At 44.1% G+C, this 26,053-nt stretch overlaps 1 protein-coding gene across 1 annotated transcript in view; it reads left to right on the forward strand.

The window, feature by feature from the left end:
• The window catches only part of scfd2 (sec1 family domain containing 2), a 169,251-nt gene that overhangs the window by 132,586 nt on the left and 10,612 nt on the right, over window positions 1-26,053 (forward strand). Inside the window, exons 6-7 of the mRNA XM_058379515.1 lie at window positions 18,152-18,297; window positions 25,789-25,923. Of these exons, the coding sequence (XP_058235498.1) occupies window positions 18,152-18,297; window positions 25,789-25,923 (281 nt within the window). The remainder of the gene's footprint in view (window positions 1-18,151; window positions 18,298-25,788; window positions 25,924-26,053) is intronic.

Consider the following 26,053-nt stretch of genomic DNA (forward strand, 5'->3'; position numbering starts at 1 on the left):
GTGAATGAGTGAGTGTGTGAGTGAGTGAATGGGTGAGTGAATGAATGAATAGGTGAGTGAATGGGTGAGTGAGTGAGTGAGTGAGTGAGTGAGTGAATGAATAGGTGAGTGAGAGAGTGAGTGAGTGAATAGGTGAGTGAGTGTGTGAGTGAATGGGTGAGTGAGTGAGTGAGTGAATAGGTGAGTGAGAGAGTGAGTGAGTGAATAGGTGAGTGAGTGTGTGAGTGAATGAGTGAGAGAGTGAGTGAGTGTGTGAGTGAGTGAATGAGTGAGAGAGTGAGTGAGTGAGTCTGTGAGTGTGTGTGTGAGAGAGTGAATAGGTGTGTGAGTGAATGAGTGAGTGAGTGAATGGGTGAGGGAGTGAGTGTGTGAGAGAGTGAGTGAGTGAATGAGTGAGTGTGTGAGTGAGTGAATGGGTGAGTGAATGAATGAATAGGTGAGTGTGTGAGTGAATGGGTGAGTGAGTGAATGAGTGAGAGAGAGAGAGAGTGAATGAGTGAGTGGGTGAGTGTGTGAGTGAGTGAGTGAGTGAGTGTGTGTGTGTGAGTGATTGAATGAGTGAGTGAGTGTGAGTGTGTGTGAGTGATTGAATGAGTGAGTGAGTGTGTGTGTGAGTGATTGAATGAGTGTGTGTGAGTGATTGAATGAGTGAGTGAGTGTGTGAGTGTGTGTGTGAGTGAGTGAATGAGTGAGAGAGTGAGTGAGTGTGTGAGAGAGTGAGTGAGTGTGTGTGTGTGTGTGTGTGTGAGTGAGTGAATGAGAGAGTGACAGAGTGAGTGAGTGAGTGAGTGAGTGAGTGAGAGAGTGAGTGTGTGAGTGAGTGAGTGAATAGGTGAATGAGTGAATGGGTGAGAGAGTGAGTGTGTGTGTGAGTGAGTGAGTGAATAGGTGAATGAGTGAATGGGTGAATGTGTGAATGAGTGAGTGTGTGTGTGCGAGAGTGAGTGAGTGAGTGAGTGAGTGTGAGTGAGTGTGTGTGTGAGTGAGTGTGTGTGAGTGAATAGGTGAATGAGTGAATGGGTGAGAGAGTGAGTGAGTGAATAGGTGAATGAGTGAATGGGTGAATGTGTGAATGAGTGAGAGAGTGAGTGAGTGTGTGTGCGAGAGAGTGAGTGAGTGAGTGTGTGAGTGAGTGAGTGAATAGGTGAATGAGTGAATAGGTGAATGTGTGAATGGGTGAGAGAGTGAGTGTGTGTGTGAGTGAGTGAGTGAATAGGTGAATGAGTGAATGTGTGAATGGGTGAGAGATTGAGTGAGTGTGTGTGTGAGTGAGTGAGTGAGTCAGTGAGTGAATAGGTGAGTGAGTGAATAGGTGAATGAGTGAATGGGTGAATGTGTGAATGAGTGAGTGTGTGAGTGAGTGTGTGTGAGAGCGTGAGTGAGTGAATAGGTGAATGAGTGAATAGGTGAATGGGTGAATGTGTGAATGAGTGAGAGAGTGAGTGAGTGTGTGTGCGAGAGAGTGAGTGAGTGAGTGTGTGAGTGAGTGAGTGAATAGGTGAATGAGTGAATAGGTGAATGTGTGAATGGGTGAGAGAGTGAGTGTGTGTGTGAGTGAGTGAGTGAATAGGTGAATGAGTGAATGTGTGAATGGGTGAGAGATTGAGTGAGTGTGTGTGTGAGTGAGTGAGTGAGTCAGTGAGTGAATAGGTGAGTGAGTGAATAGGTGAATGAGTGAATGGGTGAATGTGTGAATGAGTGAGTGTGTGAGTGAGTGTGTTTGTGAGAGCGTGAGTGAGTGAATAGGTGAATGAGTGAATAGGTGAATGGGTGAATGTGTGAATGAGTGAGAGAGTGAGTGTGTGTGTGAGAGAGTGAGTATGTGTGTGAGTGAGTGAGTGAATAGGTGAATGAGTGAATGAGTGAGTGAGTGTGTGTGTGAGTGAGTGAGTGAATAGGTGGGTGAGTGAATAGGTGAATGGGTGAATGTGTGAATGAGTGAGAGAGTGAGTGAATGTGTGAATGAGTGAGAGAGTGAGTGAGTGTGTGTGAGAGAGTGAGTGAGTGAGTGTGTGAGTGAGTGTGTGAGTGAATAGGTGAATGGGTGAATGAGTGAATAGGTGAATGGGTGAATGTGTGAATGTGTGAATGAGTGAATAGGTGAATGTGTGAATGGGTGAATGAGTGAATAGGTGAATGAGTGAATAGGTGAATGTGTGAATGGGTGAATGAGTGAATAGTTGAATGAGTGAATAGGTGAATGGGTGAATGTGTGAATGAGTGAATGGGTGAATGTGTGAATGGGTGAATGTGTGAATGTATGATTGGGTGAATGAGTGAATAGGTGAATGAGTGAATAGGTGAATGGGTGAATGTGTGAATGAGTGAATAGGTGAATGTGTGAATGAGTGAATAGGTGAATGGGTGAATGTGTGAATGAGTGAATGTGTGAATGGGTAAATGAGTGAATGGGTGAATGAGTGAATAGGTGAATGGGTGAATGAGTGAATAGGTGAATGGGTGAATGTGTGAATAGGTGAATGTGTGAATGGGTGAATGAGTGAATAGGTGAATGAGTGAATAGGTGAATGTGTGAATGAGTGAATGGGTGAATGAGTGAATAGGTGAATGTGTGAATGGGTGAATGAGTGAATAGGTGAATGAGTGAATAGGTGAATGAGTGAATAGGTTAATGGGTGAATGTGTGAATGAGTGAATGGGTGAATGAGTGAATAGGTGAATGTGTGAATGTGTGAATGAGTGAATGGGTGAATGAGTGAATAGGTGAATGTGTGAATGGGTGAATGTGTGAATGGGTGAATGGGTGAATGTGTGAATGAGTGAATAGGTGAATGTGTGAATGAGTGAATAGGTGAATGAGTGAATGGGTGAATGAGTGAATGAGTGAATGTGTGAATGGGTGAATGAGTGAATGGGTGAATGAGTGAATAGGTGAATGGGTGAATGGGTGAATGAGTGAATAGGTGAATGGGTGAATGTGTGAATGGGTGAATGTGTGAATGGGTGAATGAGTGAATAGGTGAATGAGTGAATAGGTGAATGTGTGAATGAGTGAATGGGTGAATGAGTGAATAGGTGAATGTGTGAATGGGTGAATGAGTGAATAGGTGAATGAGTGAATAGGTGAATGAGTGAATAGGTGAATGGGTGAATGTGTGAATGAGTGAATGGGTGAATGAGTGAATAGGTGAATGTGTGAATGTGTGAATGGGTGAATGAGTGAATAGGTGAATGTGTGAATGGGTGAATGTGTGAATGGGTAAATGAGTGAATAGGTGAATGTGTGAATGGGTGAATGAGTGAATAGGTGAATGAGTGAATAGGTGAATGGGTGAATGAGTGAATAGGTGAATGAGTGAATGGGTGAATGAGTGAATAGGTGAATGGGTGAATGAGTGAATAGGTGAATGGGTGAATAGGTGAATGAGTGAATGGGTGAATGTGTGAATGAGTGAATGTGTGAATGGGTGAATGAGTGAATGGGTGAATGAGTGAATAGGTGAATGGGTGAATGTGTGAATGAGTGAATAGGTGAATGGGTGAATGTGTGAATGAGTGAATAGGTGAATGGGTGAATGAGTGAATAGGTGAATGAGTGAATAGGTGAATGAGTGAATAGGTGAATGTGTGAATGAGTGAATGGGTGAATGAGTGAATAGGTGAATGGGTGAATGAGTGAATAGGTGAATGAGTGAATAGGTGAATGAGTGAATAGGTGAATGGGTGAATGTGTGAATGAGTGAATGGGTGAATGAGTGAATGTGTGAATGAGTGAATGGGTGAATGAGTGAATAGGTGAATGGGTGAATAGGTGAATAGGTGAATGGGTGAATGAGTGAATAGGTGAATGAGTGAATAGGTGAATGGGTGAATGAGTGAATAGGTGAATGAGTGAATGGGTGAATGAGTGAATAGGTGAATGGGTGAATGAGTGAATGGGTGAATAGGTGAATGGGTGAATAGGTGAATGGGTGAATGTGTAAGTGAGTTAGATCATCAGATTGAGATTTGGAGAATTTAGAGGACAAATCCACACCTTGAACTCTGTCGTGTTCCTCAGACCTGAACCAGTTCTGCAGTTTGAGCTGTTCACCACTAGCCTTCACTCTCCATGTGGGTCAGTGAGCCTGGACCTCCGTGACCCTGTCACTGGTTCACTGATTGTTTATCTAATGTTAATCAATGGTAATGTCACTTATTGTGCTACTGTTTGGTCAGTTTATATCTATATTTGGCTAGACATTGTGTTGACCTGATGAACATTCCTTATTAAATTAAAATCCACATTACACGTGTGTGCATGAATTAATGTCTCATTTCCCCCAAGTTTGATGTTATATTTCAACCCAGAACCTTTCAAGTGTCATAAAGATTTACTTCCTGAAGAACATGCATTGACTTATTCAGGTCGTGTGTGTGTGTGTGTGAGAGAGAGAGAGAGAGAGGTCATGTACTGCTGCAGTCTCACCTGCAGTAAAACCCCTGTGTGAGAACAGAGAGAGATGAAGTAGGTTTTGTGAGACATTTCACCATAAAATTCCCTCTGATTCAGTAACTAGAGCTTTATATAAAATGTTTATTATATTAGTTTGATGCTTTAGTTTGAGATTAATGACACTTTAACAGCATGTATTTTATCTAGTGGGCTAATAGTTTATAGCTCATCAATTGCGTCTGTCTTGCTCTCTCTCACTCTTACCCACCTCTGTCTCTCTGTCTCTGTCTCTCTCTTTCTCACTTACCCACCTTTGACTCTCTCTCTCTCTCTCTCTCTCTCTCACTCTTACCCACCTCTGTCTCTCTGTCTCTCTCTCTCTCTTTCTCACTTACCCACCTTTGCCTCTCTCTCTCTCTCTCTCACTCTTACCCACCTCTGTCTCTCTGTCTCTGTCTCTCTCTTTCTCACTTACCCACCTTTGCCTCTCTCTCTCTCTCTCTCTCTCTCTCTCACTCTTACCCACCTCTGTCTCTCTCTCTCTCTTTCTCGCTTACCCACCTTTGCCTCTCTCTCTCTCTCTCTCTCTCTCACTCTTACCCACCTCTGTCTCTCTGTCTCTGTCTCTCTCTCTCTCTCTCTCTCTCTCACCCACCTCTGTCTCTCTGTCTCTGTCTCTCTCTTTCTCGCTTACCCACCTCTGCCTCTCTCTCTCTCTCTCTCTCTCTCTCTCTCTCACCCACCTCTGTCTCTCTGTCTCTGTCTCTCTCTTTCTCGCTTACCCACCTCTGCCTCTCTCTCTCTCTTACCCACCTCTCTCTCTCTGTCTCTCCCTCTTTTACACACATGCTCTCTCTCTCTCTCTCTCTCTCTCTCTCTCTCATCCACCTCCTTCTTTCTGTCTCTGTCTCTCTCTCTCTCTCTCTCTCTCTCTCTCTCTCTCTCTCTTTTACACACATGCTCTCTCTCTCTCTTTTACACACATTCTCTCTCTCTCTCTCTCTCTCTCTCTCCCCCTTTCTCTGCCCCCATCTTCTTTCCTTTATGCTGAATTAAGTACATTCTTTTATTTTAAGTCTGTTCAGACTCCAAGGTTCATTTCATTTCAAGCTTTACAGTCTGATTAGATCCTTAGATGTCAGATTTTAGAAATTTCACTCTTGCTTCCGATCACCCGATCCTGAGTCTTTTGATCTCCACTTTTTTTCCCTCTTAATTCCTGATTACATCCTGCCTGTTCTGTGGGGACCCAAACTTTCATTCATTCAGAAGCAACATTTCAGACCATTTCTGCATAATGCAGTATGTACATGTGAAGTTCACTATATAAAGCTTGTGTGTGTGTGTGTGTGTGTGTGTGCGCATGTTCTCGCTGGGCTTCAGGGGTTTGCTCTAGGTTCTCTGGTTTCCTCCACCAGTCCAAAGGCATGTGCTGTAGACTGATTGACATCAATAAATCCAGTGTGTGTGTGTGAGAGAGAGAGAGAGAGAGAGAGAGATGGGTTGGTACCTCATCCAGGGTGTCCCCCACTTGCGTTCAGGTTCCTCTTAACCCTGTGTTGAATAAATGCTACAGAAAAGGATGGATGGATGGATGGATGGATGGATGGATTGATGGATGGATGGATGGATGGATGAATGGATAGATTTTGATATCAATATTAACAAGAACCCAAAAAAACGGAACTCATTCTATCTTATTTGACCTGTCAGGGAGGGTGAAGGCTGTCATGTGTCTCAGAGGAACCCAGACAACTGCATCTTTCCAAACTGCTGCTCCTGCTGCATCACAGGGCAGTGGAACACACTAGGACCAAATGGCTATCTGCCCTCTTCCACATACCTGAGCTCATAGACATCCGAGATTAGCCAGTGTCACTGTGATTGACAGGAGACCCAGAGAGCACAGGCATGTCCTTACCATGGACAGGTGTGACAGGTGACCTCCTCATGATTCGAACCTGCGATCTCCGGTTTGATTTATACAGTGTCCATCCGTGGACCTCCCACTATGTACTGGACCTGTTCTGGAGGTCTGTCAGCGTGAGATGTTTTTAAACGCTGCATTGGTGTAATGGAGGCTAGCGAGCGCCGGTGGCGTGTGAATGTTGGAATATTGTTTGTAACTCCAGGAATGCGGCGTTTTTGCCAGCGGCTCGAGGAAATATTCGCAGGTGTTGAAGTGCACTAGGTGTTTTGACAGACCGGGCTGAATCATGCCAGAATGTTTGCAGGACTGTGGAATGTCCCTGGCAGTTGGGCAGGAATTTCTGGGAATGTGATGGGAATTGGTACTTGATCTAGTGTTGAGGATTAGCACAGAGTGACATCGCTGGCTGAGGAACAACTGGCTGGAGTCTGAACTGAACCCTGGCGAGAGGCGGGTCTGAAATATCTACAATAGTAATATATAACATGCTTCATCATCAGCTCTTTGCATTCATTTACGAAAACCAGCAATGTTTCTGGGGTTTGGAGAAGTCCTGAATTTGGGCTGTGTTTCAGTTCGATGTGCCAGGATTGTCGAGGAAACAACAAAATATGGAAACGGATTTAAGCCTCAGAGAATATTAGATGGTTTTTATTTATTTATGTTTTTAAAACTACTGCCCTACAGCAGTGCAGAACAGGACACATAACAGCTATAACACACACACACACACACTCTGTATTTCAGGCTCCTGAGCCTGCCTCTCTCTATCTCTCTCTCTCTTTAATCCAGGTTGGCTGAGTATGTGCTGTGTGTAATTAGGTGTGTTAAGGAATATTTCTGCCGTTTAGATGAAAGCCCGAGTTCCGATTAAACATTCCTGCTTTTGGTCATGTGTTTTTTCCGGCCATTAGATTCCCGGAGCTCTGGAACTGGAATCTTGCCACAAACCTGCCTGTTTCCGTTAACCCAGAGTAGAGTGTTCATTTAAAACACAGAATTCTAAAGGGTAAAATGTTAGCATTTCATAGATTTACCAAAACATCACTCTAATACAGGGATCCCAAAAACCAGTGGTCCTAACCCCTTGTGAGGTCACATTTCAGACAAGCCAGATTTAAATGAAATGTACAGGTCAGCAATAAAAATGGACAAATTTGGTTTGCCACGTAACCTGACGTTCACTGATATCCGACTTCTGCTCATTTTTCAGTGTCACGCGGCTACAGAGAGCACTACCGTGATGTTTTCGCCGTCTGACTCTCTCTACCGTTTGATTAACGTCCTGGATTTCACGTGATATCAGGCATAAAGGTTAAGTTTCTTAGTGTTGCTAAGCGACGAGTCGTAACACCACATGGTTTCCCACTGTACGGGTTTGACCCCGCAGTGTGGAGTTTATAACCCTGAGTAAAAAGCCCCTGCTAACCCTACAGGTGAAAGGTTCCTCTAGTCAGTGTTAAAAAACAGGGTTTAGAGCAACGATAACTCCGGGGTTAAAGGAGAAGTTCACTTCCAGAACAAAAATCTACAGATCATTTCCTCCCCCCCTCGTCATCCAAGATGTTCGTGTCCTTCTTTCTTCAGGCGTAAAGAAATTCAGGATTTTTCTCCATATAGTGGACTTCAGTGGTGCCCGCGAATTAGAACTTCCTGAATGCAGTTTAAATGCAGCTTCACTGAGCTCTAAACCTCCATCCCTGCCCAGGAAGAAGGATCTTATCTAGTGGTCATTTTCTTAAAAACTTTTTAACCACAAAAGCTTGTCTAGCTCTGGGATGCGTGTTCGCGACGCTCGTACTACGTAATCACGCCGGAAGGTCACATGTGAAGTAGGCGGAGCTACAGACCCTACAGACCCTAGTGTGGATACAAAGTTGTACAAAAAACTGACACAAATGGGGGGTGAGGAAATGATTTATAGATTTTAGTTCTGGAAGTGAATTAAATTATTCTCAATTTTTTACTGTTACTGTACATATCTTATTTACTCACAGTAATGGATTGTTCCATGAACTGCTGCACCCCCCAACTACCTGCACACACACACACTCTCTCTCTCTCTCACACACACACACACACACCCACATACAAAATCTCACTTTCCCCTCTTTTTTATTTCCTTCTTTCCCTCCCCCCCCCTCTCTCTCACACACACACATACACACACTCTCTCTCTCTCTCACACACACACACATTCACACTCTCTCTCTCTCTCTCTCTCTCTCTCTCTCACACACACACACACACACACTCATACATCATGGCTTACGCAAACCCGTAGTGTGAGTTCTGAAGTGTTCACCTCTCTTTTGCTCATCAACTCTTATTAGGGGTGTTCTAGTACTTCCTGCTACACCTCACCTACTAACAACACAGTGTTCAATTCCCACATCCACATCCACACACACACTCTCTCTCTCTCTCTCTCTCTCTCACACACACACACACACACACACAAACACACACTCTCTCTCACACACACCCACATACAAAATCTCACTTTCCCCTCTTTTTTATTTCCTTCTTTCCCTTTCTCCCCCTCTCTTCCTCCCTCTCTCTCTCTCTTTCTGTTTAGTGTTGATGTTTGATGACAGGCATGGCTCAGCTGAGCACAAAAGCATTTTTACACACACACACACACATAGCAACACCTAGCAGTCAGCTCCATTTTATGCTTATGCACTGACTCTCAAAACAAAAGGGTTGCGTGAGAGGAGAAGCTGGTAGATTTGTGGTTAAGTGTGTGTGTGTGTGTGTGTGTGTGTGGCATTCCATGCAAACATCTTGTCAGTCTCAGACAGGCACCTGGCTCCGACTCCTGATTTGGTGCTGTGATCATCGTTTCACTTTTACCGCAACTTATAACTCACGCATATGCATACCACATTGCTAATGTGTGTTTTGGCAGCCAGTCAAATAGCAGTCTCACGCTACACACACACACACACACACACACTACTCTTTAGATGCTTGACAAACCTCTTTTTCTATAAATAGCCAGCTGGCCAGAGCTGCTATTAAAGTTTGAATCAAGCAGATTTCCTGAATCTGTAATGTGTTTTGTCTTTGAGCTTGTGACTGGTGTATTCACAGTTATGTAGCATCACTGACACACACACACACACAATACAACATGACTTTATATGGCCAAAAGTGTCTGGACACCTCCTGTCTGTGGTTCTTCATCAAACTGATACCACAAAGTTTCAAACACACCGCTGTCTAGAACATCAATACAATTTTCCTCTCACTGGAAACTGAGAGAGAGCACCATAATACACAAAGCGAGCTCTGGACATGAAGACATGGTGTGTTAAAGAGTAAAGAGGAGTGGACGTGTCCAACACTGAGCCCTGACTCTGACTCAACCCCACTGGGATGAACTGGAACCCCAGACCTCCTCACTCTTACAACATCAGTGTCTGATCTCACTAATGCTCTTGTAGCTGACACGCTCCAGCGTCTAGTGGAAAGACTTCACAGAAGAGTGGATGATATTATAACGGGAAACACAGGGGGAAATAAATCTGTAATGTGATATTTAACAAGCACAGATGAGTGTGATGATCAGGTGTCTATATATATTTGGTGATGTGGTGCGTCTTATTTAGCATCAGAAGACATAACTGTTATTGTTTACGTCAGGAATATTTCGTAATTAACGCCCGATATTACTACAAGGTTATATAGTTATATACACTATAACAATAATTACAATTAATACAGAGTGAAAACGTTCAGACTGTAGCTGTGTCCCAAATGATGTACTACACACTACACATTTACATTATGCACTTGTAACCCCCCTGAGTCCTATTCGCACCCGCTCTGAGCGGGTCTCGAACCCAGGTATCCAGCATGGGAGGCGGGCGCACTAACAAGGTTTACCTGCACAGCACCTACCGCTGGCCTCCGTTAAACTCACCCCCTAAAACCCACTCCCATCGGGTCACGGCACCAATGGTCCTTCTCGCACCTGCTCCGAGCGGGTCTCGAACCCCGGTCTCCGGCATGGGAAGCGGGTGCACTAACAAGGAGGCTAAAGACTGCAGCCACTAGCGTAAGTTGCTAGTGCTCCTCTTGAGATCAGGGGAGTGAGGTTTACCTGCACAGCACCCACCATTGGCCTCCCTTACACTCACCCCCTAAACCTCACTCCCATCCAGGTCATGGCACCAATGTAACCCCCCTGGGACCTACTCGCACCCGTTCTGGGCAGGTCTCGAACCCAGGTCACCAGCATGGGAGGTGGGCGCACTAACAAGGAGGCTAAAGATAGCAGCCACTAGTGATTTCCTGCACAGCACATACTGCTGGCCTCTGTAACACTCACCCCCCTAAACCTCACTCCAGTCGGGTCACGGCACCAATGTCACCCCCCTGGGTTCTACTCGCACCCGCTCCAAGCGGGTCTCCAGCATGGGAGGTGGGCGCACTAATAATGAAGCTAAAGACTGCAGCCATTAGCATCAATTGCTAGTGCGCCTCTTGATATCAGGGGAGTGAGGTTTACCTGAACAGCACCTACCGCTGGCCTCCGTTACACACCGTGTACTCTAGTGTATGAATTTTGAAGGGTCGTACTACCTCTAACAGAATGTTTTCTTACTAACCTGTTAAGTATAAGCCGCTTCCCGGTCGATGGCAAATGGCAGAAATTCATTTCACGTAGCATGACGCTAGCTTTAACAGAATTTTTTAAAGTGTTTATATAAATAAATCACACATCATGAGCTAATGTAAAAGACTTTTCATCCACCAGAATGTTCAGCATCATTGACTGGTAGCTCCGCCCCTCTTCCACTACGTAAGCAAAGGTGTGAGTGTTGAGTGCATGAAATGTCCAACGTTCCACACCTGAGTAAGTGCATCATCCAGGTACCTGAAGTGTACTTCTTCTTCTTCTTCCTCTTCTTCCTTCCTTTTGGAGTTATCAGTTTAAAGACACGACTCAAACTATTTCCAGTGCACAGTAGAGTAGAATAGTGCATAAGTGTTCGATCTGGGATGTACCTCATGATGCATCATTGGTATATTTGGATTTTACAACCCTGTAACCATGACAACAATGACCGCTTAGGTCTGATTTAGAAAACCAGGTTCGAGGTGGTGAAATTGGTAGCCTTCTGTTAACCAGCTGCTAGGTTCTGCTGGGAAGAAAACAGCTGCTAATGCAAGCCAAACTGGCGTCACTAAAATAACAGCAGGCTTCAGGTCCAAGCCTGAGTTCTGTCCCAACACACCGCTATTTTTGGCTATAGAGTGACGGGGAGAGAGAGAGAGAGAGAGAGAGAGAGAGAGAGAAGAGAGGAAGCAGGAGAGAGCATTCCACTGCAGATCAAACCAGACATCCAGAAGCTTAATCGGAGCTTGGCTATATTTGGACTAACAAATAGCAGATCCCTTTCTCGCATTCCTTCTCTCTCTTTCATCTCTCTCTCTCTCTCTCTCTCTCTCCCTCTCTCCTCTGTAGTAATTGCAGGGCTGTGAGGATTCCCAAAGTAGTAAATAGCGTGCTTCCCCCAAACATTGCTTTCATCCCGCTCTTTCTCCACACGGGACATTTTCCACAGAAGATCATCTCCATTAAGCAAAGGTCTGGAGATATTTTTACAAATATTTACGCCAAACGGAGATCAATAGAAATCCGAGGTTTTCCCACGCAAATGAACCCACACACACACACACACACAGAGCAGTTTGGGTTGTGGTTTTCCAGACAGGGAAATGTGGAGCTGTTTATATAACCGCAAAGACGAGCACATGGACAACACACACACCAGCACACAGCAGGGGGTGAAACGGTCAACCTGCAGGGGAAAAGGTGAAGAGAGAGATCTTCTGTTTTCGTTCGTCAATAGAGAGAGGAGTGTAAATACACTGCAGCTGTGAGGCACACAGACAGAGAGGAATGCCACTCCTCTGCTTCTCTGTCACGACAAGCAAGGTGTGTGAAGCAACATCTGTAAAATGCAGCTGTGGAGGAGGTACACACTCTGTGGTGGAGGAGCTTCGTTTAACCCCCTTTTTACCTCTGAAATCGACTTGACTTGAAGACTGAAATGAATGATTTTCTGGCTGTGAGTCTGATATAAAGTGAGTCAGGACTCTGTTGGCTTTCACGTGTGTTCTTCCCTCTGTTGGAGAACCTTACACAGAATTTTAGTGGTTGAAGAAATGTTCAAATTTTAGCTGCTTCTGAACAAACACTTGGAGCGTCTCAGAGAGCAGAAATGGGTTTGATATCAACATTTGCTTAGAAGATACAAACATTTGTAGTTTTTGGAACTTTTCTATGAATATACTGCCCCTAGCAGGCTAGATAAAAACAGAAATACTTATTAAAAAAACTACAAATTCTTAAATCCCTGAGTATCTACTGTCATATGAGCTTCATATTAAACACCACTGTGGAGTGAGACATGACGAAGACATTCAATACGGAACATGGACACAACCATAACAGGAGCAAATTCCAGTTTTTGGCCTCTGGGAAATAGAGTTAATGTCACCTGATCCTCTAAACACATCCTTCTGTATATAAGATTTAACTTGAATTCAGATTCATTATATAGTACATTTTTCTGAGAGGCCAAAAAATGGAATTTTTAAAGGCAATAAATATTACAGCAATATGTTTATATGACAGACCTTAATCTAGGCCATCAGATTTTCACCCGATTGCGACAGTCCGAGCAAAATAGCCTGTGGATCAATTCTTTTAAGATGCTTGGGGGAAAAAATGCATAAATCTAGCGAGCGATTTCCATATAAAAATCTACAAAGTGTACCTGAGGCTTTGGGCACGTTTTTTTATAAAAAGCAAGTCGTCGTTTCACGTTTATTTCTTCTGTAAGAGTGAGGGAAGTGCAGCGTGTGGACGTTTTCTGAGAAGACATAATGATTCATGCTGCAGGATTGTTTCCTGGAACTCTGCGGGTTATCGCTGTTATGATTTCTCAGCAAATCAGTCGGTAAATCCTTTCAAGGATCCATCTGATTTCACACAATGCTTCATGGACCTTCAAAGCAGACTCTGAGATGCACTTTATTGTATGTTTTGGTTTGTTTTCTTTGTAAAATCTTAAGCAGATTTGACTAGAAATGATATCGCGTCTATACAAAAAAATATGAAAATTATGCTCATGATATAAGATAATAATACAAATAAAATACGTAATAATTTTAGAAGAAATTTTAAGACTGAGGCAGTCTGAGGCAGGACGGAAAACCGTGCAGGCTTTCAACTCGCTTATGGTAAAAGATCCACGCAGCTCTGGAGACTGTAGAACCAGAAGTCCAGAAACTGTGACTTATTACTGAGCTGGTTATCTCTATCATACTGTAAGGAAACTAGGTTTCATACGCTGTTATATTTAAAATATATATATATATATACACTATATTGCCAAAAGTATTCGCTCACCTGCCTTGACTCGCATACGAACTTAAGTGACATCCCATTCCTAATCCATAGGGTTCAATATGACGTCTGTCCACCCTTTGCAGCTATAACAGCTTCAACTCTTCTGGGAAGGCTGTCCACAAGGTTTAGGAGTGTGTTTATGGGAATTTTTGACCATTCTTCCAGAAGCGCATTTGTGAGGTCACACACTGATGTTGGACGAGAAGGCCTGGCTCTCAGTCTCCGCTCTAATTCATCCCAAAGGTGTTCTATCGGGTTGAGGTCAGGACTCTGTGCAGGCCAGTCAAGTTCCCCCACACCAGACTCTGTCGTCCATGTCTTTATGGACCTTGCTTTGTGCACTGGTGCACAGTCATGTTGGAAGAGGAAGGGGCCAGCTCCAAACTGTTCCCACAAAGTTGGGAGCATGGAATTGTCCAAAATGTCTTGGTATGCTGAAGCATTCAGAGTTCCTTTCACTGGAACTAAGGGGCCAAGCCCAGCTCCTGAAAAACAACCCCACACCATAATCCCCCCTCCACCAAACTTTACACTTGGCACAATGCAGTCAGACAAGTACCGTTCTCCTGGCAACCGCCAAACCCAGACTCGTCCATCAGATTGCCAGATGGAGAAGCGCGATTCGTCACTCCAGAGAACGCGTCTCCACTGCTCTAGAGTCCAGTGGCGGCGTGCTTTACACCACTGCATCCGACGCTTTGCATTGCACTTGGTGATGTATGGCTTGGATGCAGCCATGGAAACCCATTCCACGAAGCTCTCTGTGCACTGTTCTTGAGCTAATCTGAAGACCATGAGTGAGCAAATACTTTTGGCAATATAAAAGTATTCGCTCACCCATCCAAATAATCAGAATCAGGTGTTCCAATCACTTCCATGGCCACAGGTGTATAAAATCAAGCACCTAGGCATGCAGACTGTTTTTACAAACATTTGTGAAAGAATGGGTCGCTCTCAGGAGCTCAGTGAATTCCAGCGTGGAACTGTGATAGGATGCCACCTGTGCAGCAAATCCAGTCGTGAAATTTCCTCACTCCTAAATATTCCACAGTCAACTGTCAGCTGTATTATAAGAACGTGGAAGTGTTTGGGAACGACAGCAACTCAGCCACGAAGTGGTAGGCCACGTAAACTGACGGAGCGGGGTCAGCGTATGCTGAGGCGCATAGTGCGAAGAGGTCGCCAACTTTCTGCAGAGTCAATCGCTACAGACCTCCAAACTTCATGTGGCCTTCAGATTAGCTCAAGAACAGTGCGCAGAGAGCTTCATGGAATGGGTTTCCATGGCCGAGCAGCTGCATCCAAGCCATACATCACCAAGTGCAATGCAAAGCGTCGGATGCAGTGGTGTAAAGCACGCCACCACTGGACTCTAGAGCAGTGGAGACGCGTTCTCTGGAGTGACCAATCGCGCTTCTCCATCTGGCAATCTGATGGACGAGTCTGGGTTTGGCGGTTGCCAGGAGAACGGTACTTGTCTGACTGCATTGTGCCAAGTGTAAAGTTTGGTGGAGGGGGGATTATGGTGTGGGGTTGTTTTTCAGGAGCTGGGCTTGGCCCCTTAGTTCCAGTGAAAGGAACTCTGAATGCTTCAGCATACCAAGACATTTTGGACAATTCCATGCTCCCAACTTTGTGGGAACAGTTTGGAGCTGGCCCCTTCCTCTTCCAACATGACTGTGCACCAGTGCACAAAGCAAGGTCCATAAAGACATGGATGACAGAGTCTGGTGTGGAGGAACTTGACTGGCCTGCACAGAGTCCTGACCTCAACCCGATAGAACACCTCTGGGATGAATTAGAGCGGAGACTGAGAGCCAGGCCTTCTCGTCCAACATCAGTGTGTGACCTCACAAATGCGCTTCTGGAAGAATGGTCAAAAATTCCCATAAACACACTCCTAAACCTTGTGGACAGCCTTCCCAGAAGAGTTGAAGCTGTTATAGCTGCAAAGGGTGGACCGACGTCATATTGAACCCTATGGATTAGGAATGGGATGTCACTTAAGTTCATATGCGAGTCAAGGCAGGTGAGCGAATACTTTTGGCAATATAGTGTATATAAAATGATTTGGGATCTGAGCTAAATGACATAACCGACATCCAGCCATCTCATAAAACATGAGACCAACCCTGCAGTATTTTTTCACCTCACCACCCCTTCCACAAACCCCCTGCTCTTACCCTAGTCTCATTACGCCGGTGAAGTTTTCTCATTTTTTTAGCGTATTTGGGTACGTAGTGTTGAAGATGACTTTATTACGGTGCATTCCCCACAGGCCTGGTGACTGGGATCTGGTTACGCTTCAATACAATATCAAGGACATTATGATCTGTTTTTATTCTGATTATATTTCACCAACAAGATTACATCATTCTTCAGTAATATAAAAAAATAAGACAAGACCAGGCAAGGCCAGCTTTCTTAGACTGCTATCGGCTACACTGGTGTTTTGTTTTTGTTTTTGTTTTTGTTTTTTTCCCCCAGATGTAAATGGTACACCATTTTTTAATGCGATCTTTTTAAAGATCTTCTAGAAATGACCTAGATTCATGCTACGCCGTTCTTCTGTGTTGAATCCAATCTATGATGTATAGATGTTTATTTCTGCCGATTTTTAGCAGAGAAGGTGGTGTCTGTTGCGTGTTCCATGCATCATTTCACCGAGTAAAAGAACAACAAGAATGTTTTGTCTCATGGCTGAGGAATGAAAGATAACCATAATACTGGAATTTACATGATAATGCTGAAAAGATCTCAATGTTGTGTCAAAAGAGACTCGGGCATTGTTCCAGCATGACAGTGTACCTGTGCACATAGACGTGGTGTGTGTCTCAATCAGCTCTGTCCATCCCTAGATCCACCCCTGATTTATTTCCCTGCTGTTAGAATATGCTCCACTCTTCTCTGTCCGATTTGGACATTTCCACTTAGGGGTGTAGTCACTTTTGTTGCTAATGGTTTAGACATTAATGGCTGTGTGTTGAGTTATTTTGAGGGGATGGCAAATTTACACCGTTATACAGGCTGTACACTCACTACTTTACACTGTAGCAGAGGGTCATTTCTTCAGTGTTGTCACATGAAAAGATATAAAATATTTACAAAAATGTCAGAGGTGTACTCACTTTTGTGAGATACTGTACATTAGGCATGAAGGTATGGACTCATCAAAATCAGATAAATGATGTGAGATTAGACTTTTGGGCCCCACTGTAGATATCGTAACATTCAGGCTTGAAAATACATATGCTTTTGTTTCAAAAGTTTGCCTCTGGCTCTCTTATGCTGATGGAGCATCACTCAGCTTCTCAGGTGCCTCTGTTTGTTTGGCTCCGTCTCCAACATGACCGGTTACCTGGATACCCATCCGGCCCTGCGTTCCACAGTGGCGGCTCTGAGCCCAGTGCCAACCACATGACCAAAGACATCTGCATGTTGGATGCTATTTCTTTACCACTAGAGCCACACACTCTCTCTCTCTCTCTCAGCTCTTGTTTCCTGGGGCTGTGAGTTTAGTAGATGCACATTAGAGAGCCCATTATATTTTGATTAAACCTGGAGACATTCCCTCCTTCTCCTTCTCAAAAGCTCTTTTGTGCTCTGCCCCCGTCTCTGGGATCATTCAATCTAATACACACCGTCCACAGGCAATCGCCTGATGTCACACATCACACACCCTGGACTCCCTTCTTCCCATCTCACTCCTAGTGTGTATCTCTCAGGGGCTCACAGGTGTGTTCAAGCCACTAACAAAATCCAAGAAATTCAGGCACTTTTACCAGAACGCTTATTTAAATGTCTCGCTTTTCATTTGCTGTCTTTAAAAAAAAAAAGAAACCCAACAAAAACACCCAAACAAATGGAAAAGGGGCCTTCAGTAGCAGGAGGCTTTCATCTAGTTCAAGGTCAAGATTATGCTGTGTGTGTGTGTGTGTGTGTTCCAAGCTCCAGAGCTATGCCTCTCTCTCTCTCTCTCTCTCTCTCTCTCTCTCTCACACACACACACACACACACACTCGTACACAGTTTGTCTGTCAGTCTCTTTCTGTCTTTGTGCCTCTCTCTTGCTCTCTCTCACTATTTGTCTCTCTCTCCTTTTCTTTCTTTATTTCTCTCTCTCTCTCTCTCTCTCTCTCTCTTACTCACCACTGTCTCCCTATCTCTCTGTCTGTCTCTCTTTTACCCACCACTGTCTCCCTGTCTCTCTATCTTTCTCTCTCTCTCTTACCTGCTGTCCACAGTAGATGCTTGGCCACGCCTCCACTGCCTCACTTATATTTAATGTGTTCTTGTGATTCCTGAGATTGATGTGTAGCCATAGCAACATTAATTATTATGGTAATGGAAAGTCCTCAAAATCGTAAGACAAACCTGTGTGTGTGTGTGTGTGTAGGAGTCTCTAGTCCTGAGGAACTGACGACAGAGCGTGCACACACATCCCTGCAGCGCGTGTTCAAGACACTGAGCAGTGTGGGCCGAGCCCGGGAGCACCTGAAGCAGCTGCACTCGGTGTACAGCGCCAGTGACGGGGCACATCAGGTCAGAGTAAACAACAACTACACAAATAACTCACAAATCTCACCACACAGAACATGTCTACAAAACATCTTTAAACCTTTATACATAAATAAAATACATTTCAATCTTCTTCCAGCTGAATATTTTATGTGTTTGATTCCTGTTATACACAGACATGTAGCTGCTACAAACCTCTTATAGTTACTAAGACATCAGTCTCATCAAAACAGTGTTTTGTGGTGTTAGAAGCAGGAAAAATGGACAAGCGTAAGGATTTGAGCGAGTTTGACGAAGCATCTCCAAACCTGCAGCTCTTGTGGGGTGTTCCCGGTCTGCAGTGGTCAGTATCTATCAAAAGTGGTCCAAGGAAGGAACAGTGGTGAACCGGCGACAGGGTCATGGGCGGCCAAGGCTCACTGATGCACGTGGGGAGAGAAGGCTGGCCCGTGTGATCCGATCCAACAGACGAGCTACTGTTGCTCAGATTGCTGAAGAAGTTAATGCTGGTTCTGATAGAAAGGGGTCAGAATACACAGTGCAGGACGGGTCAGGGCTGTTTTGGGCAGCTAAAAGGAGGACCAACACAATATTAGGCAGGTGGTCATAATGTTATGCCTGGTCTGTGTATATTCAGGATCTTTTTTATATGTTAATATGTAATTGTTCTGCAGTGTAGATTAATGAGTTTGCACATGCAGTCGATTTAATAAATATTCATTTCAGAAATTCAGGATTTTTTTTAAAGGTTGTATGAATTCAGAAGACATTGGGTTTATCGTGAGGATTTTTTATGTGCCGTTTCACAAAATACTGCAAGCTTCAGCAAACATCTCTGTCACATTCTTTGTTCTTGGCTCAGACTGGAGTCACTGTCTGTCCCTGTCTCACAAATTCTCACTCACTCACACATACATTCACACACACACACAAACACACACACATTCACACAAACACACACACACACACACACACACACACACTGATTCACAGTTACACAGAGACATATTGGACCTTGGCAGCCTCTGTGTCTGTGTGCGTCACTCAGAGTTGATAAGTGTATTATGTGTTTGAGGAACTGTGCCTACCTAGCTTCTTGTTCCTGTCAAAGAGAGAGAGAGAGAAAGAGAGAGAGAGAGGTGATCATGTGTAAGAGAGAGACGGAAGAAATAGAAATCAAACAAGAGAGTGAGAAAAGTGGCAGTTAGTTAACTATCTCTCACTCTGTACCTGTGAAAGGAGTTACAAGGATCTGCTGTTAAGACAAGTGAGAAAAAAGAACCAAAGGGGAGGGAGAAAGAGAGAGAGAGAGAGAGAGAGAGAGATGGGGGATGAGAGAGAGAGAGAGATGGTGGGGTGCGAGAGAGGGAGATGGGGTGGGGGTGGGGGGAGTGATGGAGAGGGAGAGAGAGAGAGAAAGAGAGAGAGAGTGATGAAGAAGGAGAGAGAGTGAGAGTGATGGAGAAGGGGAGAGAGAGAAAGAGAGAGTGATGAAGAAGGAGAGAGAGTGAGAGTGATAGAGAAGGGGAGAGAGAAAGAGGGTGAAAGAGAAAGAGAGAGAGAGTGATGAAGGAGAGAGTGAGAGTGATGAAGGGGAGAGAGAGAGAGAAAGAGAGAGAGAGTGATGGAGAAGGGGAGAGAGAGAGAGAGAGTGATGGAGAAGAGGAGAGAGAGAGAAAGAGAGAGAGAGTGATGGAGAAGGGGAGAGAGAGAGTGAGAGTGATGGAGAAGGGGAGAGAGAGTGAGAGTGATGAAGAAGGAGAGAGTGAGAGTGATGGAGAAGGAGAGAGAGAGAGTGATGGAGAAGGGGAGAGAGAGAGTGAGAGTGATGGAGAAGGGGAGAGAGAGAGTGAGAGTGATGGAGAAGGGGAGAGAGAGTGATGAAAGAGAGAGAGTGAGAGTGATGAAGAAGGAGAGAGAGTGAGAGTGATGGAGAAGGGGAGAGAGAGTGAGAGTGATGGAGAGAGAGAGAGTGATGAAGAAGGAGAGAGAGTGAGAGTGATGGAGAAGGAGAGAGAGAGAGTGATGGAGAAGGGGAGAGAGAGAGTGAGAGTGATGGAGAAGGGGAGAGAGAGAGTGAGAGTGATGGAGAAGGGGAGAGAGAGTGATGAAAGAGAGAGAGTGATGGAGAAGGAGAGAGAGTGAGAGTGATGAAGAAGGAGAGAGAGTGAGAGTGATGGAGAAGGGGAGAGAGAGTGAGAGTGATGGAGAGAGAGAGAGAGAGAGAGAGAGTGATGGAGAAGGAGAGAGAGTGAGAGTGATGGAGAAGGGGAGAGAGAGAGTGAGAGTGATGGAGAGAGAGAGAGAGAGTGATGGAGAAGGAGAGAGAGAGAGAGTGATGGAGAAGGGGAGAGAGAGAGTGAGAGTGATGGAGAAGGGGAGAGAGAGAGTGAGAGTGATGGAGAAGGGGAGAGAGAGTGATGAAAGAGAGAGAGTGATGGAGAAGGAGAGAGAGTGAGAGTGATGGAGAAGGGGAGAGAGAGAGTGAGAGTGATGGAGAGAGAGAGAGTGATGGAGAAGGAGAGAGAGAGAGAGTGATGGAGAAGGGGAGAGAGAGAGTGAGAGTGATGGAGAAGGGGAGAGAGAGAGTGAGAGTGATGGAGAAGGGGAGAGAGAGTGATGAAAGAGAGAGAGTGATGGAGAAGGAGAGAGAGTGAGAGTGATGGAGAAGGAGAGAGAGTGAGAGTGATGGAGAAGGGGAAAGGGGAGAGAGAGAGTGAGAGTGATGGAGAAGGAGAGAGAGTGAGAGTGATGGAGAAGGAGAGAGAGTGAGAGTGATGGAGAAGGAGAGAGAGTGAGAGTGATGGAGAAGGAGAGAGAGTGAGAGTGATGGAGAGAGAGTGAGAGTGATGAAGAAGGAGAGAGAGTGAGAGTGATGGAGAAGGAGAGAGAGTGAGAGTGATGGAGAAGGAGAGAGAGAGAGAGTGATGGAGAAGGAGAGAGAGTGAGAGTGATGGAGAAGGAGAGAGAGTGAGAGTGATGGAGAAGGAGAGAGAGTGAGAGTGATGGAGAGAGAGTGAGAGTGATGAAGAAGGAGAGAGAGTGAGAGTGATGGAGAAGGAGAGAGAGTGAGAGTGATGGAGAAGGAGAGAGAGAGAGAGTGATGGAGAAGGGGAGAGAGAGAGTGAGAGTGATGGAGAAGGGGAAAGGGGAGAGAGAGAGTGATGGAGAAGGAGACAGAGAGAGAGAGAGAGAGAGAGAGAGCACTTTGTGTTTCTTATATAGAGGACACCTAAATGTCAGACATCAGAAAGACATTTCTCGTGTCATTTAGAGGACAGTTCAGCCCGTGTTGTTGTTGTTGTTGTTGTTGTTGTTTGTTAAACCATATACAGGAAGCTGTCTAAATCTGTTTATCTACCCGAGCACGAAAATGCAAAACTGGCAGCAGGAGAAAAAAAAACAAAAAACAAAAAACACAAATGCAATGTTGACATTGGAAAAACTTTCGCAGCTTTTGAAAAAAATGAAAGTGCTGTTAAGGAATGCGAGTGTTATTAGTGGCCGCTCTTTGTTCTGGCTGTGTGTATGTGTGTCTGTTGCGTGAGAGGGAAAGGGTCTGGCCTGCCTTGATGACATCACCGTCTGCTCCAGTGTTTTTCTTTTCCTTTTCAATATCCAGAGGTCACAGGTCACGGTGCGCCGAGGAAATCGACACGGCACGCGTTTTAAAGACCTGGCTTCGCTCATGCCAGAGTTTACAGCGCTGGCACTGCATATAGATTTTTATTGCGCTGACCGCTGGCACAGTGTGAACACTCAATAGATTGACTCTGAAATTTTTTCATAAGCCTGGTTCTTCAGCTAGTCTTTAAATACATCTTTAGGGTCGCTTAAACAAAGCCATGATTAAATATCCCAGAGTCTGAGAGACAGTTTAGTGCTTGTGCTAAAACACACAGGTATGGCCATTATTTTTGAGGCTCTGATCATTTTTAGCACATAATATGACTATTATTACAAGTGTCACTGCTTGTAGCTCGTGGTTTGGTTCTCTGTATAACATATCAGAGGTGAGATGTAGTCAGGGAGTCAGGAGCAGTCTAAAAAGAAAAGTACCGAGCGGAGGGTGCAGCCATGATGCAGTGAACCTGGAGCAGGGAGGTTTGAGGGCCTTGCTCAGGGACTGTCAAGCTGCTGGGGCTTGAACCCTGACCTTCAGATCGACTACACAAAGTCATCTTCTATCCTAACACAGAATCTCTATGAGCTGCATTCATTTGAGGGACGTGATTAAGGCATTGGACTATTGCATGTGAGCTCGAACCCCAGGACCACTAAGCTGCCACTGCTGGGTCCTTGAGCAAGGATAAAGGCGTGTGCCATGTGCCATAAATGTAAATTTGATTGGTGGGTTATTTTCCACCCTGCGATGTGTAAACACCACACGAACACTGCTGTACCTTCAACACGTACACATTTCTACATAAGCGTTCATCGAAGAAAGATCCCACGGTGGTCCATTTTCATCAATTCTCCATCAACCAGTCAATTAAGAGTGCAATCAGTGACCTGATCAAAAGTCTACTACAGTGAGTGCGTGTTCAGACGTATTTCTGCTTCTTTTATATTATGAGATTGAATTTTGTTACCTTTCCTGGCATGATGCCTCTACATCGCTGTTTTATTGTCTTAAATTGGATTTCAGTTTAATTGGATAAGCTTTTCTCTCGTATCAAAAATATCTAATTTTTATGAAAAGCCTTGATACTGAACAGGTGAATGAAACATAACATGCAGAGAAACAGGATTGTACTTCTTTAAAAATGCAAACACACACACACACACACACAAACCTCTGTGGCATAATGATTTCCACAGGCAAATTTCCTGGCCTCCTGATTAGTGGAAAAATCAAATAAAATCGGTTTTCAATAAAGTTACATTCTAACTTGGCACCATTAAGGAAATCTCTGGTCTGGTTCATCTGAAATGACTTCTAATGTTTATAACGTTGCTTTCTAATGTTTATAGTTTAGAATGGTTTTTCCATATGGAATTTAATCTAGTGCTTACACCACAAAGCTGCCTGTCCTTTCTTTCAGCCTCTCAGACTCTTTGTGCCATGACTTTCTGTACGTCCATTTTATTTATTTGTGTATGTATTCAGTCTGGATTCAATTTTAATTATTAAAAAGCCCCTAAAAACCCTTAAAGGATAGAGAGAAGGATTTTAGAAACATGAATGGATTCCCTAAGATATCGCTATTACCATAGAACAGATATTTAGTCGTGCAGTAGTTGCTTCAGTCATTTCTTAAAACCATTTTGACCAGTTGCTCCGACATACAGACCCCTCAGTGGTGTCAAAATCGGAAAAGTGTCCATGAACACATTCAGTTATTCCCACTTAACATCAAATCGGACGCCCTTTCCAAATCGAAAGGAGATGCTTCTGATTACAAGGCCATCAGGAGGAATAGAAGAAGAAGAAGAAGACACCACACATACATTGGAATTCTTTTCTTCGCATATCCCAGATAAGGAGGTTGGGGTCAGAGCTCAGGGGCAGCTATGATACAGTGCCCCTGGAGCAGAGAGGGTTAAGTGCCTTGCTCAACTGCCCAACAGTGGCACTGTTCTGGTGAACCCTGTTCAACAGCCCAGAGCCTTAACCACCCGAGCCACCACTAGCCCTATACCTCTGTGGAGCAAACTGCTGAACCCTGGACCCAGGAGCAACACTGCTTATTTTTATCTATTATTCATTTTTGCTCACTTCCTTAAAGGGTGCCAATAATTGTGGAGGACACTGTAACTGGGATATATTGGGATATTTTTATTTATTTATTTATTATTATTCTTTTTCTGAAGTGTATAGTAGGAGTGCTGTGTTGACCTGGAAGGTCATGTTGTTATTATTTCATTCTTGACTCCTACTGCATTCATATTAATAGAGATCGTAGGTGTTTGGTGTAATGCATGTGTAATTACATGACTAAAGGGATGGAGCCACTGCGATGTTATACAACAGGTGGGTTTTCCACAGATGCTTCGTTTGTTTTTATCATCATCATCGTCATTATTATTATTATTTGTGTTATTGTGGTTCTGTTTTAAGCGGAGTGTGTGGGTGTAACACGTGTTAAATGGCGCTCGATGTTTTCGTTTTTTGTGTCTGACGCATGATGAAAAGTGCAGCTTTAATATCCATTAATCACTGGCCGCAATTCGGGTATTGATCTGATACTTTTCTGAATTTATGTAAACGATTCCCGTCAAGACCTTAAATGAGTGTTTTTTCCCCGAAAAAGAGCCAGAGCTAAATGCTTCACTTTATCATCATTACAATAGTTTGTGCATGTAGTCAGTTATGCTAGTAAGCTGTGTGTTTACAGACGTGTGTGTGTGAGTGTGAGAGAGAGGTTCAGGTTTTGCTGAAGTTTTTTATTCAGGATCAACAGGACAGATGGTGTTTTTAGCCTCGCTTTAATACTGTGTCAAGTGAAAAGCTGCCAGAGTTAAAGATTTTCTTTTAGGTCTATGGTCAGTATAAAGATCTAGTTTCATATTTCCAACAACAAAAACCCTTTTGATTTCATGGTTTCCAAATACAATCTATATATACGGTACAGTATATATGAAATGTGTACTAGTACAAGATTGTCTTTATACTCTTTTCAAGCTTGAATTAGTCTTGTTCTGTTGCCATTGTTGTAGATACAGAAAATATTTTGTATTAAATTATAAAGAATGCACGATCGAGGCATTTTCGCCACAGTTCTCAGCCTTTCGGAGCTCGCTATATGTTCCGATTTTCTCTCGGCCTGTATATTCTCTGTGTCCCCAAAACACTGTGTGTGTTTTCCACATCCTGCATGATTATCTGAAGGTCAGAACTGAGCTGTACAGGTGCTATTTTTTGCTGCTCTGCTACTCCTCTGAGCTAGAATCTGCTTGTTGGAGTGCGTCGGCATTCCTCCGTCATATGCTCGATACATGAATCATCATCATCATTATCATCATGACCTTATTCCCATCTCTAATCTCTTTAAACATCAACACACCACTTCTAAGAACTGTTATGGTTGACAGGGTGTACAGCAAAAGTTTACAGACATGCGATTACTTCTTAGTATTTTTATCAGTAGCTTTCTGATAAAGCAGCACAGCGTCTGTCTGATTTTTTGCGTGAATGTGTATGTTAGATTAGTCGGATTCTGTTATATCGTGGCTTTACAGTGTTGGTCTTTGTGGATTTATGAAGAGAAACTCAATGTCAAGGTTTGGGCCGATTTCACAAGCAGAAGCCGCACGTTCACTATCTCTGTATCTGTGTTACTTATATAAACACACACACACACAGCTACATAATCAGCTCAAAGCACTGAAGTCGTCTCATCGAGAGACAAATATCCTTCCATGAATACTAATCCCATAATCATCAGATACTGAGCGACACTCTGAGGAGCCACATGTCACATTTAAAATAGTGTTTGGCCTATTTGTTGCTGTTCCTGGAAAACAGAGGTCCTTGAATGAATTACACATTAATGCCGCTTCTCGTCTGTGCAGGCCACGTATCGTCCGTTCATAAAGCAAGTCCTGGAGGAAATCTTCAACCCAAGCCGACCTGAGTGCCCAGATATCGAGCATGCTTCTGGAGGACTGACTGATCTGCTAAAGACGGGTTTCAGCATGTTTATGAAGGTAGCTTACAATGAAATAGACCTATGTGGTTATCTCTGTAATTATTGGCACCCTTGCTAAAGGGGTTACGGGAAATGTCTTTCTTGTTATCTAGAGAGAGGAATCTAAAATTCTCGTATCACAGGGAGTT

Source organism: Hemibagrus wyckioides, linkage group LG25, assembly GCF_019097595.1.
Source record: "Hemibagrus wyckioides isolate EC202008001 linkage group LG25, SWU_Hwy_1.0, whole genome shotgun sequence".
Taxonomy (NCBI): domain Eukaryota; kingdom Metazoa; phylum Chordata; class Actinopteri; order Siluriformes; family Bagridae; genus Hemibagrus; species Hemibagrus wyckioides.